The sequence below is a fragment of the Heloderma suspectum genome, chromosome 3, assembly GCF_057233095.1.
Source record: "Heloderma suspectum isolate Gila_16-S chromosome 3, 16-S_ref, whole genome shotgun sequence".
Taxonomy (NCBI): domain Eukaryota; kingdom Metazoa; phylum Chordata; class Lepidosauria; order Squamata; family Helodermatidae; genus Heloderma; species Heloderma suspectum.
The window spans coordinates 177,403,759-177,423,263 of record NC_139460.1 but is presented as its reverse complement, the minus strand read 5'-3'; the positions used below and the strand labels follow the sequence as shown (position 1 = coordinate 177,423,263).

The window sequence follows — 19,505 nt, the reverse complement described above, 5'->3', positions numbered from 1 at the left end:
TAAAAAGTATCTGAAAGCCATGTCAAGAGGAATCCTACTGTATCATTGGCTTCTACTGACCGCTATTCCTCTGAATCATAAATTGGGCCTGCAGCTATAGTTTTCCAGCCATTGGTACATTGCCTCATTGCCTTTCTGCAAATTTTATTTCCTTCTTCGGGCGCCTACTCCCAATTCCATAGCTTCATTTGCTCTATTCCCAATTTTGTCTACATTGTTGTTTGCTATCCCATCTATTTTTACTTCTTCGGGTTTGATGGCTTTTGCCATTCACCCCTCATGCCCCTGATTTGATCAGCTATCTTGGCTTTCTTTGCTAGTCTAGGAGTTTTTTGTGCCATCGTCTTTGTTCAGGACCGAATCCAGAGTTATGTGCTTCGCTCCAAAATACAAGGAAATATCCTCAGCCGTGATAGGCTACGTAAATGTTTACGTAGCCTATCACATTTTGTTGTTGTTGTTTTTTTTACTGGAAATGGCGGCGGCGGCAGCCGGTTGGAAGACCGGCCACCACCGCCAGGAGGATTCGCCCAAGGTAAGTCCCATCCCGGGGGGGGGGGGGGGGGAGAGACCGTTTCGCCACCAATTTCGGGGGCCCGAATGCGCTGGCATTCGGCCTTCCCAAGATTCGTGGCGAAATTCTCTGACATCCCTACACTATAGGCATCTAAATAATAGATTACACAGATTTCATTTTATCTCTGGTATAGGTACACACAATACAGGTCAGTTATTATATTGAAAATTATCCAGATGAAGCTTTTAGAGATGCAATAGGTATTTCTGAACAGAACACACCCTGTGGCACTAAGTAAAAGAATTAGAGAAGGAACAAAAGTGCACAAAGGTTTTATTTACAGAAATAATCATGTACATATCTTTGCCAGGTCTTCAGTTGCTTTTTGGAAACAGAGGGTGAGAATATACAAGACTGTTTTCATATAAAAACAGTATTAGTTAAACTAGTGCAAGTTAAGTTTACTAATTACCTTTCATAATTACCTATCTCAAGATGTGAAGTGAGAACTACCACAAGAAAATGGGACAACGCAAAGATTTCACATTTTTTCCATTTTAGAAATCAAGTCATCACAGATTTTTGTGAGTTCATCATTTTCCTTTGCCTGTTGAGGAAACAAGAGGGAAAGTATCACAGAGGTTATAGAATGAATATACTGAGAAAGGCACCCATATTCTAGGCCATGTGTTTACAAATCATTGCAGGGTTTTTCCAGCCTATGCACAGCAGGTCTATTTTTGAAGCCACAAAATGCAAAGGGGGAGTGAAGGATGAAGGGCCTGTGAACTTCAAGCATCTGAAGGAGTGTACATGCATGAGTAGAATGAATCTGCCCTTCACAGACCTCCTTGTGGGAACCCTTTTAGTATGGGCTTTAGCATCAAATGTCAGCTTGGAGGGGTGCTTTTGCTTCAGCCACAATGATGTCCAATGATTTTCTGCATAGGAGTGAATATCAACCATTCACTTATATGGAAATAAAGGGGTGCACTCAGGACCTTACTCCCCATGTACTTGATTAGTTACAGAGAGAACTCAGCAGGAGCCAATCATTAGTTCATGTAATTTGGGTCTAGAAGATTATCAAGCAATATTGATTTCAAAGTGATTTGAAATCAAATATTTCAAATCTCACAACTCTAGATTTAATTTTGACATAAAACCTTCAGAAGATAGCCATCCCGCCTCCTGCTTGGAGGACTGGAACGCTTGGCCTTGAACCACTACTAACCCTGATCGAAGAAGCAACTAGGAAGGGGACTGACCTTCTGCTCAATGCTTCTTTCTAGCGACTGGATTCTCATTTGCTCTTTGCGCGCACTGGCTTGGAGTGCCACCACTTCCGTTTTGGCTTTGCTTCTTACTTGGGCAATTTCTTCATTTGCCCTAAATCAAAAAGACATCCAGGTGTATCAACTTTTAAAAGAACAATTACATTCTACTTTAAAGTGCTGTAACTTTAAGGACAGCCAGATCTCCACAACACTTTACGCACTGGCGTAGCTTTTCTTCTGCGTGTGCTTTCAGTGCTTGGTATCGCTGCTCTTCCTTCTTAATTCTTGCAAGGTAGTCCTCAACACATTTCTTCAGAGCCTCTTCATTCTAAAAAATGAAAGCAGATCTCAGTTTTGCCCCACAGCAGGGAAAAAAACATTTTAAAATGAGAAGTTGCTAGAACAAATCCCCACCATCATCTTAAGGTCTACATTTTAATTGAAAGCCACCACAATAGTAGAGGGGTGGGACACTTGGGATAACTGGCAGGCTTCCAGTACACGTCTTCATAGTTCTTCGTCCTTCACCAATATCCCCACAACTATGAACTACTTTACAATTAGAACAAAGTTTTTAAAGGTCCTTGTGTGGATAAAGAAATAGTCCTTGTGGATCATTTATAGAATATTTCATTCAGTATAAGCAAAATAGTGGTGTCTATAGAGCCGTGAGTGAAAGAGTGTGTGTGGGGGAAGTATATGTTTGTGAGAGGGAGGCAGTGAGTGCAGAATGCAGCCCTTGGGGCTGTAAAAGTTGCCCATCCCTGCTTTAAGGGACTGGGGGGGAGGGAAGGGAATGAGATGGTATCATGTAAAAAGGAGAGTGGACAGTGTTGCTTGAGGAAGCAAGATAATTTCAGGTGATTGAGGATGGTAAAGGTGAAAATACCCTTTGAAATCCTTCTATCGCCTCCTTCTGCTTTTCAAATCGTTTGAAGAGTTCAGAAAAAGATTTTTCCATGGAGTTCAGATCAGAAATGGCTTGTTGTTTTTCCTCCAGTACTTTCTGTAATTCCTTTTTTGCAAGCTCCTTTTGGTTCTGGGAATCCTCTACAGAAATAAATTGGTGCAAACTGACACACTGCATGTTCTCTAGCTTCTGGAAGACAGAAGCCTGGAGAAATATGCAAAAGCCTCTAATCCCCACACAAATCCCACAGGAGGCAGAAAGACTGTACCCACAACTGCAGATCTCCAAGTGACAGGTAGAGTACACATTCTATGGCGCACTGGAAGCTAAGCCATACTATGCAACACCCTAGATCATAGTTCAGTCTCCCCCAAGTCTCTCTTCAAGTCATTCATGAAACTATCTTCTGACAGTGGCCAAGCCACACTAGTTCACAAGGTCTTAAGACAGAGGTGGGACAGACATGGTCCCCACCACTCGCTCCAATGTAGCCTCCACCACTCCCCACGGTCCAAAATAATTTTTTAAATGAAACAAAATGCCACTCATAGCAGCTACAGAGCAACAAAAGTTTACCTCACAAGCTAAATTCAACACTTGTAGCACTCTGCGTTAAATTTAGTATGCATCCAGTATGTTTTTGTAACACAGTAGCCTAACCTGTCTGCAACACAATAACTTTCTGGAGTATGGAGACATAGGAATGAAATTCAGTTGGCATCAACTCAGAAATTGCAGGGGCGGGGAGGAGAAGAGAGTCCAGGGGGCAAAAACTGACCCTGGCCCACCCCTGTCTTAAGAGGACAACCAACCTCATGTATTTAAAGTATGAAGGGTTAACTTAAAGTCTTCTTCCAGAAAGTAAACAAGGCCCACGTGCTTGAGTTCAAGTGGTTGGTTCTACAGAAAATGTTTAGCAAAGGTAATGCTGATAAACAATTAAAATCAAAATTTGATAGCTGGGATTTAATGGGCTAATTTGGCCAATATCTGGCAGGAATGGGGATATTAATGAGTCTTGGACACAAATTTTGAGAAGCAGCTGTGGGTGAACACATGCTTTGAATGCGGAGGGTCCAAGGTACTATCACTCACATCTCCAATTGAAGGGCCTCAGGTAGTACGGCTGGGAAAGGCGTCTACCAAAGACTGTGGAGAGCTGCTGTTAGTCAACACAGTTAATACTGAGCCAGATGGACCAGTGGTCCGACTTTATATAATGTACCTTTGTGTGTTCAAGTCTTGGAAGCAAATTCCAAACTCAACAGGTGTATTTGTGATATAGGATACCCCCTACCCTTCCCCAAGACAATGAGATCTCAAAACCCCCTTTATGTATGTGTAATCTGTACTTACCCATCACTTGTGTTATGGTGCCTTCAAACTCTGCAACAATTTTTCTAAAGAAAAAAAGAAGTTTCTTATTTTCATATGCACAGCCATATGAAATTCATAGGATTTCATACTAGTGAAAGGCTCCCAGTTTCTGCCACTACCGACACTGGAACATTGACTTGTCTGAGTACTCCTATTACTTGGAGATGTATCTTGCACAGGGTCACTTCTCCCTACTGATGGACAAATTAAGCCCTGCATTTGGAAACCGATGGGAGAATCCAGCTCCTCTCTTCCCCTTGGGATGCTCTCTTGGGACATGATGCGCCTTCATCATGAATGTAACATGACCCCAGTTAGTTACACCAAAAAGTGTTTTATTAGATTATTTCCATACCACCTGTCAATAAAAGATTTTCAGGGTGGCCTTCAACTACATTCAACAACATAGTCAGGATAGAAAAGTAAAACAGCAATAAAACCAAAAGGATCCCTTAAAAGCTCAAGAAAATATAGCTGTTTTCATCTGCCAGGTGGCTTTGGCACCAGATCAGCTGATATGGGTTTCAGGTGCCACCGCTGAAGCACCATTACAGAGGAAACCTCACTTCAGAAGGCAAGGACACTTAGATCCAAGTCTCCACTGACCATCTTAAGATCCAGACACTTCAAATTGTACCCAGAAACAGACTGGTAATCAAGTTCTTCAAGCACTTGTGAGATATGCTTTCTTCTTAACACCCCAGTTAGCAACCTTGAGGTTTATATTCTGGATCAACTGAAGTTTCTGGAAGTCTTCAGAGACAACACCAAATGGAACATTTTACTGTGATCTAACTTCAATGACTATGATCAGCACATGTTTTTCTTAGGAAGGGTTGGGGTATTTTTGGCCATAACAGAAGAAAAAGAAAATCAGTATATCTATTCATGTAGACAGGTGCTTTTTGCTATAGACAACACCTGGGCAGGCAGGAACTGTGTTATTTCTGATCTTTGTAAGCCATTCTGGGAGGCTTCTTCGCTGAAGAGTGAGGTTAAAATGCTTTAAATAAATCTATCTTCTATCGTGCAGATGTTGTGCTTTAGTGGAGACTACAACCCACCCAAAGCAGGCCAAATTTGCATTTCCTGGCTCTCTCTATTTCCCAACAACAACAACATCTTCATTGTATTTAGACTGAGCTTCAGTGTATTGGCTGATATCTAGCCCAAATCACACACTTGTTCAGAGAGTCAATCACCACATCTGAGCACCATGAAGAAAAACAGAGCTGAGTGTCATCAGCATACCGAGAACACCTTACTCTAAATCACCAAAAGACTACCCCACTGTAGTTTCAAGTAAATGTTAAACATTTTAAATAGCATGGGGAGATACGATAGAACTTTGTGGAACCCCACAGCATAAATTTTATGGGGAAGAACAGTGGTCTCCCACTGCAATAGGAATGGAACTGGAATACAGTGCCCCCAACTCTCAGCCCAGTAAGTCTACAAGAACACCATTGCCAGTGTTATCTGAAGTTGCTGAGAGATCCAGGAGAATCAGCAAGGTCACACTCCCCCACATCTCTCCTCAGTATAAGCTTCCCGCAGAAGTGGAACAGGCAGTTTAACTTGCAAAATTAGGTCAGAAGCCTGAAAGAAACAGATCTATATGATTGGTAGTATTTACTTCTTTGAGAAACCAGTGACAGAACAAGTCTGGTGTTACCAAGTTGAACCTACCCCATTTCTTTATTTTCAGTACAAACTTTGTCATGCTTCTTTTTCCATTCCAAAGTTTCCCTTTGCTTTTCTTGTACCTGAAACCACAAGGTTCCCAAAATGCTTAGCAATAATTGTTATATCTTCAGACCTAAGGCAGAACCAAAGAAACACAGCCAGAAAACTCATTCTGCCTTGAGGACTACTATAATATTTGACAAGCAAGGTTACTCTCCCGCACGTAGCCCACCTACAATTATTCTTACTTGGCTCCCTTCTTTTTAAGACTCGGATGTTGAATGTTTGATACCACTGTTCTTTGGACACCTATCCCACAGAGAGGATCTATATCACCCCAACTGCTTCTGGGGTTCTTGCATAATTTTGCATATAGCATTCAGTCTATATGGCCCCTGTTTTGAGAATTTGAGACAAAACAAAAATACTAGTATGCAGAAAACTACTATCCCACTGGAACAGAATCCTTGGAGGCACCAAGGAGGAAATATTTTGAAGTTGCAGGATAATGAAAGAACGGAACATTAGTACTTACTGCGGAGGTTTCTTCTGGGTTGGTTTGTGGAAGGTATCCAAAATGAGTTAACTCCCTCTATTGCCCAGGAGAAGTAGAGACTATGTGACAAATTTCTGAATGATATACCGGTCCAAAGCTACTCCCTACCCCAGTTCCATCCGTGGCTACAGCTCAGAGAGAGAAAATAAGTCATTCTCTCAAGTCTGAATTGGAAGAAAATCCATAGGTGAGTAAACTGTTAGAGGCAGGAACTGCATAGGAGCAGAAGATGGTGGTGCCCTCTGTGGAAGTCCTGGCCCTGTGGGCACAGAGGCAACATAGATGCTTAATGAAACAGGGTGTGGTCTGGATCCACACACCAACTCTGAAGGAATCTTCCTTGGTAATTGCCAATGTTCCATTCTCCAAGTTGCTGTGAGGAAGCCATCCAGCATTGGGATATGCTAAAACTATTGTCCAATTAGGCTGGGAAAACTATTAAGCAGTGAGTCTATTGCAATACAACTACCTTCTGAAGGACTCTCCTGCCAAGGTGGTGTCCCTTGGGGCTTATGTGTAAATTTTATAGTATCTGGTAAAAGAATTTGGGGTTGCCCAAGTCTCTGACTTGCACATCTCAGTTAAGGATGCATTGGAACTTGGGGCTGCTGCTGAAGAGGCTGCTGACCTGTTTCAGTGTGGTTTGACTTTAGGAGGTTTAGGGAGGCATGAAGCCTCGTATGCTGAAAATATGCATCTTTTAATCACCTAGCCAGGGTGGGTCTAGATACTTTCTTCCCCATGGAAGTGGGGTGAAAAGAAATGAATAGTGATCCTGTTATTCTGAATTATTTTGTGTATTTATATAGGTTTTAAATGCTCTGCATACTTCCAGTTTATCCTAGTCCCTCTACAGCAGATGATTGGCTTAGGGCAAAAGGAAGGAAGGACTAGTTCCTGAGACTTGTGGAATGAGGCTTTGACTTTTGGTATGAATGTAGGATCCGATTTGAGAGTGACCGTGTGCTTTTGGAAGGTCATGAGACCTTCTCTTACTGAGAGTGGTGAATGCTTGGATGGCCACTGGGAAAAAAAAAAGACTTTTTAATGCAGGTTCTGATTGAAATCTTTTTTAGTTGTTTGAAGGGAGCCTTTGTTAACCAATAGGAATAATGGAAATCTATGGACCGTGAGAGGGATGAATAAAGAAAGCTTTTCAGGTGATTTCATATATGTACGTTGTAGACTCTATGGGATGGAAAGAGTCTACAAGAGTTGTTATGACTGTGTCTGGGTAACCTAGGTTGGCTCTGGATTGTTGGAAGACAGAGGGATTGAAGCTGCACTCTCCTGGATCTATTTGTTTCCTGCTGAGGAAGTTTGCAGCGTGGTCCAGTTCTGTTTATCCGTTGGGCTGAGATGGATGCCAGGTTCTGCTCAGCCCACAATAGTGTTGCTTGAGCTTCTCAGAGAAGAGATTGTGACTTAGTCCCTCCATGGCAATTTATGTGTTGTGACAAGTGTTGTAGGCCTAGATGTATTGCACTGATTTATAGTTAACTGATGCTTTCCATCTCTCTTGTGCTACCTGAGAGTTGTGGTGAGCTCTCCATCTATCAAAGCTCGTGTCTGTGGTCAGTGTAAGCTTGGTGGTTTCCTGGAGTGCTCCCCTTGAAGTGTGGCTTAAAGTGGGGAGAAAGGCAGACAGGGTGGTGTTGCTTCAGAGCAATTTTGGGCTGGAGGTTCAGTAGGAGCCACTGGGGCGGGGGAGGCAGTCTGGTCGAGGGAATGATGCTGAAGCAGGGTATCATTAGGCCTGGGAGGCGAACCAAGAGGGAAGCGAGGTCGAGCTGCTTGGCTTTGGAAGGATTCTTGACATGGCTGACGTAGCTTTGTCTTTTTTACAAGCTTGCTGCCTACTTTTTCTTTGTTTTGCTAGAGAAGCCATGAGGAGGAAACAAAAGTGAAATAGTAAAGTAAGAGAAAGAAGGAATGTTTGTTTTTTGTAGAGAAAATGCTTTGAGGATTGAAGTTAAGGGGAAGAAAGATAAGAGTTCAGGTATTGTAACAGTAAAAGCAGAACCTTGAATAGATGAGAAATAGCTCTATCCTGAGCGAAAAGCAGGGATGAACTGGGGCAGGGAGGAGCCTGGGAGCGGTATATCATTCAGACATTTGTCACATGAACCCTGCTTTCCTGGGCATTAGAGAGTGTTAACCCATTGTTAACCCTCATACCAACTTGGAGAATGGCTTGATTTTGCCACATGAGTGCCTAAAAGTCCCTTCTAGGTGTCTCATTAACAAGGAATTTGCTAGAAGTGCACAATTCAGGGTACCGACACTTCTGGGCAACGGCAAGAGCATTCAGGTTCCCAACTCCCCGCACTTGGCCAACCAGGAACTGAAGTAGGTAAGGAACCCAAAGGCTGGGGTTCAGTAATTCCCCCTGCCCCTCACTTGAATAGAATTTTTTTTAGTAAGTAAATTTAAGATTTCCCTTTCTGATGGGGTGAGCAGCCTGGAGATGTAACAAGAGATTCAAGACAGTATCAAATAATACGTTTCTTCCGATGTTCTTACCTCAGAAGCAAGCTTTTTGACAACAACATCATTCTCATGTTTAACCTTTTCAACAGCTGCATCCATGTCTTTCTGGCTGTATTTCAACACTTCTATAATAGCCTCAGTAGACAGAGCACAAGGAAACAATGAAGTATCATTACTGGTTGGGATGTCCAAAAAAGCTTTGGCCTGTGGTGAGAAATGTAATACATGCTCACATGCAATACTTTATAGCCCATTTGTGCTAACAGGTACTGTGCTTAAGATGTATCTAGTCAGTGATTTTGGACTAACCACAGTTTCCTATGATATTCAAACTTGCTGGGGATGGTGGTTTGCTTAACTAATGGTTTGGACATTTGAGTTTAAAACTTAGAGACTTCCAATCTCCTCTGCACATGAAAGTGGAGGAGCCCAACGCTCGCCATGTCTCATTCACATAGCAGGAAAACATGTCTTATTTCTACGCCAGGCCAATGTGTCTATTCTCATTTTTAAAAGCTATGAACAACCCAAATCTACAAAAGATTACTGGAGATCTATTAGATGGCCCTTACCGGATCTGTGAAAGTTCCAAGAAGGTCTAGCCCCCAAGGCTTTTCTTCAGGTTCAGATGTTTTTACATCACAGGATACCGTTTCTGTGAATTGTCTGTTTAAAAAATCAGAAACAGCATTGAAGCAATTCTATATAGGATCTGAAATTGAGGAACACTAAAATCTGACACCTACCCGTTTTGAAGTAGTGAAGGAATAATAGGTATTGCTTCATTAGCACCACAACCACTTTTCTTAGGGCTTTCACTGAGCAGAGGGTCAAACTTCAAGTACAGAGATTGCTTTCTCAGAACTGATTCCTTAAACTATGAGAGAGAAGTTTGTAAATAAATATATATATATATATATACACACACACACACACACACACACACAACAACCAACTCACACTGCCACCCCCTAACATAGTGGCTTTGTTCACTTGCTGGCCTCCGCTGGAGCTACATGGCCTAGAACCACTCTTATAAAGTGCACATGGTCTCATGAGGCACTCTTGTAAGGACAGTGCACTGACTGGGTGGAAGAAGAGGAGTGATGTGCTTTATGGGATTATCTCATGGCAGGGGCTGAACAGTGGTCTTTCAACTCAATAAGGAGGGGGTAGCTTGTGGCTGCAGAAGGATAAGCTCTGAAGATTCCTCACTATGCACAGCTGGAAGCATTTACTACAAACTGAAAGAAAATTTACACATTTGACTAAGTGATGTAATGTCAGCTGGAACATTTTCTAATATTCTTATTTACTGCAGAAAACATTACACTTTTAGAAATGTATTGTTTCATAAAATTTAACAAATGAACACATTACAAGTTGAGTTCGACAATTGGAATGAATACTAGTCAAATGTAAAACCAATGCTGTAATTAACATTTTAGGTGACTATCCCTAGGAAACACATATTTCAGACATACTAAAATTAATACATTAACAGTTTCCATCAGTTTCACTTTTTTCTTAAACTGTAAATCGTGTAGTGTAAGGATTCACTATTGAGGTGTAAAATATTTTAATTCATGATGACAAGTATTCTAATAATAGTTTCCAAGTAATGTTTAGAATTTGTTTGATTATATTTAAAGTATACCAAGTGCGCTCCAATTTTTTTGTACAATCTAATGTTTCAGTTTAAGTACTTCTGGCTATTGGAAGAACTTTTCAGATGCTTATGCAGCACATAACATTAACATGACACACAAAACTAAAAAAGTTAAACAAGGAACAATATCCTATTTGACACTATCGCAAACGTAAATTACGTTGTGGTAGCACAAGAGACCTCTAGTGCAACACCAAAGTTTTCCGATACGACATGTTTTCTATTTAGAGCACAGAAAGTTTTGTGACTCAAAGGTTTTCCAGAAAACTCACATTGCTGAGTGGACAGTTCTTTACTCATTCACAATTTATGCAGACAGCCTCACAATTGTGTTGTGGAAGACTTAGCTCTAAAAGCTGGTCAAATTGGATTGCTTAGTGCTCAACAGCAAATACAGAACATCTAATCAAGCTATACGCACAAGCAAAAAAGTCAGCCAAAACATGGGATTATATGAAGATCAGCTACTTTGGTACAGATCTTTAAGTTTTGTTAATGATCATCCCAAAAGCCAAGAAAAATAATGTGTTCATACATGTATAACACCGAACCTAATTAAGGCATCTTAAGGTCGTTATATATACATGATTTTGGCAGCATGTGGCGTACTATGAAGTAATTGGAAAGACAGGTGATTAGGACAATTTCATGTAACAAAGAAAATTATTTTACTCCCTGCTCTGGGGTAGTAACTTAATGCTGTAAAATCCTACATTTGGTTCACATACTGGTTACTTACTGAGGCCATTCCAAATTGCTCCAGGTAGTCTACTTCTATGTCCATTCCTAGAACTAGAAGGAGAGAAACATGAATACTGAAATGAATGATTTCTGTAGTGAACTAGCAGTAGAGTATCCATCAAAAGCAACAAGATGTCCTTGTACCTTCTCATCTCAAGAAAGAACACCTTTCTGCAATTTTTGCAGCCTATGTGTAGTGAGGGAGCAAAAGGCACCCTTATTTCTAACCTTTTTTTGTTTAAATCAAATTAATTGGCAGGCTTGGTATCACAGGGAAAGATACTTCGCCAAAGCTTCAGATATAAAGCTACTTTGAAACACTGTTTTTGGAGTGGCAAGTGGTGTATATTTATTCGATCCGCCGTGGTGCCTGGACCCTCAGTGATAGCTAGAAGCAGTTCTAGGCAACATTCATCTAGATCAGGGGTGGGAACTATTTTCCAGTTGAGGTCCACATTAACACATTACCTTGCTTAAAACCTATCAGGGATTGTGTTCCAGCACTCGATGTGGCCAGATCCAAAGGTGGGCAGTTATGGATGAAATTCTTATCTTTGTTCAGTAGGCATTTGGGGCGGCGGGGGTGGGGAGACACACATATACTGGCATTCAGGCTCTGTCTTTCCTCAACTTGTGCAGGATTCTCTCCAACAGCTTTGTAGCTGGGAGACAAAGCAGAACAGAGGGAGCAATATTAATAACCCAGCACAAGACGATGTGGCCTGGGAAGGGATTGAGAGGCTTGTAGGTCCATATTTGGCCCACATGCTGGCGGTTCCCCACCCCTGAACTAGATTTGTGATTTGTAAGACAGCCTAGTCTTCCTGCAAAGAGCTGCCTTTGAGGATGACAGCAGCCTCTCTACCAATCAGGATAGGATATCAGGCCCAGGTCACAACAGTGCTTACTGTCAAGTGCTTACTGTGAAGTATCTTATCCTGAATAGGAAAAAAAAAAAAAAAAGAATACTTCCACAGCTAGCTACAAAGCAGCTTTCATCTTTCCAGTGAAGCACTGTAAAGACATTTTTAGTATATCACTCTTGGTGACTGACCTGTATCTATAATGTCAGTTTCCCTGTACTCTATATCACTGCCCCATGCCTTCTATTTGAAGTACAGCAAACAGCATTAGTTATGGCTATAGCTTTAAGAAAAACGGCACACTAATTATAAAGGCCTAACAGGTGCTTAAATCCAACTACTCCTACCTTCCATGGGTGATTTGAACTCTTCGCTTTCTGTGTCTATCTGGCTGCTTTCATTCACTGCTGTTTCAGACCTTCCACATGGGGGCCCAAGGGGTACGAAATCTCCAAGCAACTGCAAATTTAAAGACAAATCACCACAACATATCTCAGGCCAAGGTAAAATACTTTAGTTTACCTAAGATGCAAAACAATACTTTTATGAAAGTGTTCCACAAGGCAGAACAGCAAGGTGTCAACTGCACTTGCAGCATAACTTGCTCTCCTTCACCTTACTTAGTTGTTTTGTACTAGTGTGGCACAGGTAGGGATGTACGCAAGTCACTTACCTTTTCGCAGCTTGGCTTCGCGGTGGGGGGGAGGCGCTTCACTTCTCCCCCTGAAGTTCAGGTGTGGGGGGGAGGCGTCCCGCCTCGCCCGGCCGAAATTCAGGCCGGGGGGGGAGGCGCCCCGCCTCGCCCGGAATTCAGGCGGGGGGGAGGCGCCCCGCCTCGCCGAAATTCAGGCCGGGGGGGGAGGCGCCCCACCTCGCCAAAATTCAGGCCGGGGGGGGGAGGCGCCCCACCTCGCCAAAATTCAGGCCGGGGGGGAGGCGCCCCACCTCGCCAAAATTCAGGCCGGGGGGGGGAGGCGCCCCACCTCGCCAAAATTCAGGCCGGGGGGGGGAGGCGCCCCACCTCGCCAAAATTCAGGCCGGGGGGGGGAGGCGCCCCACCTCGCCAAAATTCAGGCCGGGGGGGGGAGGCGCCCCACCTCGCCAAAATTCAGGCCGGGGGGGGGAGGCGCCCCACCTCGCCAAAATTCAGGCCGGGGGGGGAGGCGCCCCACCTCGCCAAAATTCAGGCCGGGGGGGGAGGCGCCCCACCTCGCCAAAATTCAGGCCGGGGGGGGGGAGGCGCCCCACCTCGCCAAAATTCAGGCCGGGGGGGGAGGTGCCCCGTCTCCCCGGCCGCGAAACAAAAAGTGAAAAAAAAAAACACCTTGTGATAGGCTACGTTAATCGTTACGTAGCCTATCACGGTTTTTTTTTTTTTACTTTATTTTGTAATGGCGGCGGCGGAAGCCGGTCGGAAGACCGGCCGCTGCCCCCGCCGAACCGCCGCTGGGACCCGCCGCCGAGAGGGACATTTGCAGGAGGCAAGTCCCATCCGGGGGGGGCAGGTGGAGAATTTCACCGCCAATTTCGGGGGCCCGAATGCGTTGGCATTCGGCCTCACCGAGATTCGTGGAGAAATTCCCAGAAATTCTCTGCCATCCCTAGCAGGCCCAGTTACACCACAACATTAAAGAACAAGACAGACAACCTGCAGACTTAAGTGACAGCAGTATTATCCTATTACTCTAGTTCTGCAAGAGAAATATTTCCCTAGGAGAGCCTTTCTAGTAATTCCTTGCTCACTAAGATTGCCACTTACATAGCCAAAGCTCAGTTTCTCATGAAGCCAAGACAGGATGGATAAAGTCCAACATTTTAAAGTCTAGAAGACCACTTTAAAATAACTTTGCTTATAGCATCTGAATGAGATGTGTTGTTAATAGAGGAACGGCTTGTTCCAGAAATACAGAATGTTGTATTATGTGAAGAACCCTTAAAATCTCAGCTTTCCATCAAGAAGTAGTAAGTCCAGCCCTTAGAGCTGCATAGACCTAGAAATACTTGAGCAGCAACACCTGTTGACCACTCAGAAGCAGGTCTGACATGGACTTCCAGGGCCCAAGGATGGGATGGGTTTTCCTGCCCTGAATAGCTCTTTGCCTCTTACCATGAACAAAAGGAGTGATGTAAACAAGTATATGCAAAGCTTGCATAATTCATGCTAACCACAGAATTCAACTTTGACCCCAAAGCAAGTTATACTAGTGCACTTTTTTTGGTAGAGCACACACAGCTCTGAATATAGGGATAGCAATGTACATAGGGACCACACAGTACCATCAATTCACTTGGAGGTTCAGCTTGAGTTTCTGCTTTAGCCATATGATCTTCAGTTACACTCTGCTCATCAATCTCTTTCCTGGAGGAATTAGAAGGCTGATGTTATAACACTTGACAGCTAATTATGTTTGGCTTAATGTGCTTTATAAATCAGTTATATTCTCACATTCATAATTCCCTCTTCCCTCCATATCCCTCCTCCTTGTGCAGATATTTAGACAGTAAGCCTTTGGGCAAGAACCTGTCTTTCTGAATTCTCAGTTTAATTGAAGCACTATAGAAATATTAGCCACTAAGACATTGATTAATGTTCCCTTTCCTTAAAGGACTAGGTAAAATTCATGTATTAAGTAGTGAATAGTCTATCATGGTTCTTACACATGAGAACTGAACGTTAAGAAGGTTTAAATAACAGACTTCTCAGAAGCATAAAAATTTCTAATATATGCTGTTTTATTCCTCTACCCAGTCTCCTGTTCACCATCCCACAAATTCTGATTAAGCGCAGGAACTTGTAAGAGGACACTTTTCATGAATTTGTACTACTTCATTTCTCAAGCCCAAGACTGCTCCAGGTTTAGTGATCAAATACCTACTGTTTTTCAGGTGTTATTTCTATAGACTCAGATTCATCTGATGGATTATGCTGTTGCATTTGAGGAGGATTAGCTTGGCTATTATCTCTGTCAATGCTGGGCACAGGTCGTTCAGGAGAATTCTGTATTTTGGAACTACTTTCAAATGGGTTGAAGTTAGGATTGTTGCAATCAAAGTTATAAGATGCTTTGGGGATAGAACTTTCTTCCCTTCCCGTGTTGGTTTTCTCTTTCATCTTCTCTTTTATCTCACCACAGTTGAGATTCTCAAAGCTACAGGATCCTTGCACATGCTGCAGGGAAGAACTTTGCACTCTTGAAATGGACAAAGGCTCAATTTTGCCAACTCGGTTAAGAACAGATTTTGTAGTCTCATCAGAGCTTGGACTTTCTTTTGGGGCATCACCATCAAGTACCGAGACCAAGGAGAAAGAACAAGTTGTTTTGTAGCCTGTTTCTTCAGATGGATTGTTTTCAGTAGCAGTTTGAGTCAGGCAAATTGTATCAAGTGGTGGAGAATCTCTATCCCTTTTTTCAGCTCCAGTGAGAACTCCCAAAGGAGAATTAAGAAGGCTATCAGAACTCTTGAATGAATCAGTATCAGGAGCATGGTCTCCTTTGCTTTTTGCTGGTACGACGTCATCTGGAAGATTAGGACTGATCTTTCCTTCTGTCTCTATCCCCTCTTTTGCTGTATCAGTATCTGCTGTAACTGTTTGCTGACTCCTGTTGAAAGGGAAACTGATTATTAATTAGTTAATTCAGCCTTTTGAAGGATAATTGAAATAAAGAGAGCCACTTCCAGCACTCAGACCAACTACTCTCAGTGAGGGCCAAGAACAAGAGACTTTTACTTAACTGAGTCCACTGTTCATTCACCAAGACATTCACTGCCCACTTCAGATGCTGTGCTATCATAGAGTTAGTAAGTCCTGGCCCATTAGAGATCCATGAAAGATTGCTTTAGGAGCATAGTATTTTATCCCTGTACATTTAGACTTTAGTTTTAGGCAGATGTACCTGAGAGTAAGCTATGTTGAACTCAATGGGACTTCCTTTCAGGTAAATACACAAGATACCAGGCTGCACATAACAGTGATTATACAATTACCCATGACCCATTTTATTTACATTGTTTGCACTGCCAAATTAACAATGTCCTCTGGGTGATTAACATCAAAATTAAAAGCTGTAAAAACATTCAACAATAGCTCTAAAGTCAAACAGAATAAAAACTGTAATACAAAACTAAATAAATATTTTATTTATTTAAATAAATAAATTTAATTTATTTATTAATAATAAATTTCTTATTACAGTTATTATTACAGCAGCAAAATATTTAACTAATACAGTAGAGCTAAACAAACTGAAGATCTTAAAATGATCTTAGAAACCTTATTTTCGCAATTGTGCACTGAAAAGACTCTAACATAGGCACCAGGGGAGACTGCCTTCATGTCACAGGCCAGAGCATGGTGTATGTTTATAAAGCCAAGAACACAGATACTTCCAGATGCCTCTCAAGTTACCCAGAGCAACTGCCTCTAGGAGAGCGGTGTCAGCCACAAGCAGGCAAGAAAGGGCAATTTCGCACTTTCAAGCACAGAGAGATGTGACTGTGATATTAATACAGTTGGTCTCTTTAAAGTGACAACAAGCAGCCTGGATGACTACAGAATTTCCAGGCTAGTGGAGAAGGCCCTTCCAGACGTTAAGTCAGGGAGAAGCTACTGTATCATGGCACTCATTCTGTATCATACTGTATCATGGCACTTAGCCTTGAAGGGCTTGGTGAGACACCTGCAGTAAACCTCCGATTGTCACATTCCAGGGACAACAGGTCACAGCTGCCTCTCCCTACCTTAATGGGCCAGGAAAAGCTGGGCAAGAGCCCCAATGCTTTCAAGGAAACATATGGCCATTTTACAATCTCTTGTGTTTTTATGCAATTAATACCAGATCAGACCGCAGAGGAGGTGTTTTACTCACGCAGGAGTAGATGTAGGGAAGACAAAATCCTCTGGAACCTCTGTGCAGTCATCTAGTATAAGAGAAGTTTCAGGTTTCTTCCTTACATCTGGACTCAAGATTCTGTGAGTCTGAGGATCCCGCATAGGAGTTTGAAAGGTTACCTTAGGAGAGGAAGTTCCTTATAGATCAGCAGAGCCAAAACAAATGCATACACATTCATTACACACCAAAACATTTGGACATTTATGCCGTATCTTTCTACTGCTAACAAAGGAAGTACTCAAGGCAGCTTTCAGAAAAATAAAAGCTATGAAATACTATTTTAAAAGCACATCCATTGAAGATACAAAAGCAACAATACAAACACAAAACTGAAAAGAGGCAGAACTAAAACAGAGTACTAAGCAGCAGATAAATGGAAAAGGAACATATTAAGACTTTGGCAGAACACTGGTAAAAGTGGAAGTTAGTCAAACCCACTGGGGTAGGGAGTTCCATATCCCAGCTGCCACAACAGAAAGGGCTTACTCCCATGTCCCTGTCACTGCAAAGGAACATTACTGTCAAATGGGCTCACTAGTGAAAGTAGGGAAAAACCTGAGAGATGAGGACAGTGAGTGGCTAGTTGCATGACAGGACAAGTACATTCAGCTAACCATATCCCATTATCAAATTCCTGCTAAATATCCCATGCTTAGGCTACGTGACCTTCTCACCAGTTCTGTGGTTTGTACAATTCCAAACCTACAATGGTGGCCATTGCCAGTGTATAGATACTGTACCATTACAATTCTTCAGGCGCCAGCTCACAGTATCAGTGCAGCTGTTGAAGTACTGTTAAGTATTTGTCAGCACAGAAACCTACCAGACCAGCAGTTTCACATAAAAAGCCTCTGTGTCAGAAAAGAGCTATGCTAGACATCAACGTACCTTCATAGGCTTCACTATTCCCTTCGGTGGCACATTTTCTTTCTGTGATGGGCGAAGAATAGAAGGCCTGCCTGTGGCCTCTGGAGATGTGAAAAGTATTGCACAGCTTTCTGCAGCTATGTCATCAGTAATATTTTCTCCATTTAAAGACTGCAGACTCATTCTGAAATGAAAACAAAGGTGTAAACAAGCTTGTCTGGCAAAAAATGTTGCTTTCAGGCAGGAGTGGGGATCCTGTGGCCCACCAGATGCTGCTGGACTCCACCTCCCATCCAGCATGGCCAACGGTCCAGTTGTAGTTAGACTGTAGCTACATCTGGAGGGCCACAGATTCCCCACCCTTGCTGTAAGGATTGCTGACACTGTGTGAGTGTGTCTATGGTTAGGCTGAAAGCTAGTAAGGTTTTGCACATGCTGTTTTTTAAAGAGGTTTTATTCCTGCTGCAGTTTGAAAGAACTCTGCCCCAAGCACATCAAGACTAGTCAGGAAGTAGCTGAAGGTTACCACCTTTTGGAACTTCTTTAGCTGAGGGGGACAGGGACATAATTAAGAAGCAAGAGTGCAATAAGAACACTTGGTCCACACACACAGCAGAATGAGGCAGCAGAATGGATACTACCACTACTGAACTGAGATGCAGTTTAATGTATTCTTTTTTAAACCCCTTGAAAATAAGTCATTCACTCACACAGAGGTGCCAGTAAAGTTCTACACACACCCCAGGACAGGCAGCTCAGAGCAGGAGAAATAGGAATTGCACCCTGCCAAGAGCCAGTCATAGTTCAGTGTCTTGTATTTATAAACAGTAGCAGATGAAATAGTCTTATTACGTTTCAAGAGACACAGTGGTGTCCTCCTCCCATGACTATACAACGACAAAAGAGGGAGAAACTGGAAAGTGGCTGTGGTGCAGACAGACACTTAGCACGAAGAAAAACCCAACAGCCAAGGACAGGCCTGTCCATCCAGGTGTGGAAGGGTCTTTCAGGGCGTGCGCCTGCCAGTGTCTTCGCTTCCCTCACGTTCCCCGTCATTTCCCTCATGCTCCCCACAGTAGCTACACATAGACCATTGAAAGGGCGATCCTTCGCCTACAGTGTTGCTCCACTTCGTCCCGCATTATGTGGGCTTGACTGACACAAGCAGCAGAATGAAGCGCTAGAATGGGCCGAACCAATTCGCGTTATGCCGCACTTGTCGCCAGAGGTTCTACCACCGCATTTTACTGAGCGCCCAGACCAGACTACAAAGGGCACAGAGCAAACGGAGGGGGAATCTGCCACTGCTGCCTCTAGAGACGCTCCGAAACTCAGCAGCAGGTCCAGGACAGACAAGCGAAGTCGCCGGGGAGCGGGACGCCGTCCTCGGGGAGGCGAGAGGAGGAAGCCAAGCCTCTTCCTTCGTGGCAGCAGCGGCCTTTGGCTGCTGGGTGGGCGCGGCGACCCCCTCCCACCACCCAGAGCCCTCCAGAACAAGAAACTGCGCTGCGCTGCGCTGCGCTGCGCTGCGCTGCGCTTGGACCCCCCCCCCAGGCCAACTAACCCTTGGCTTCCCAACTGCTCCTACCTGCTTTGCCGCCAACGGAGTTCCAGCCACCTCCCCAGCACGATCACACCGCCCTCGCACCACCTCAGGCTC

General features: G+C 43.3%; 1 protein-coding gene across 2 annotated transcripts; it reads right to left on the bottom strand.

The window, feature by feature from the left end:
* Window positions 1-823: 823 nt before the first annotated feature.
* TACC3 (transforming acidic coiled-coil containing protein 3) lies at window positions 824-19,505 on the bottom strand. Of its 2 annotated transcripts, none has more exons than XM_084845009.1 (16): window positions 19,410-19,505; window positions 17,867-18,029; window positions 16,955-17,097; window positions 14,963-15,688; window positions 14,364-14,445; window positions 12,434-12,545; window positions 11,222-11,274; window positions 9,560-9,690; window positions 9,386-9,479; window positions 8,847-9,017; window positions 5,771-5,847; window positions 4,061-4,104; window positions 2,684-2,844; window positions 2,016-2,122; window positions 1,786-1,906; window positions 824-1,124 (listed from the first exon to the last, which is right to left on the bottom strand). In XM_084845009.1, exons 2-16 carry the CDS (start codon window positions 18,026-18,028, stop codon window positions 1,059-1,061), a joined length of 2,250 nt encoding a protein of 749 aa, XP_084701135.1. In that variant the 5' UTR covers window position 18,029; window positions 19,410-19,505; the 3' UTR covers window positions 824-1,058. The 2 variants fall into 2 exon arrangements, with proteins under 2 accessions (XP_084701135.1, XP_084701134.1); XM_084845008.1 differs by having other exon boundaries at window positions 19,434-19,505.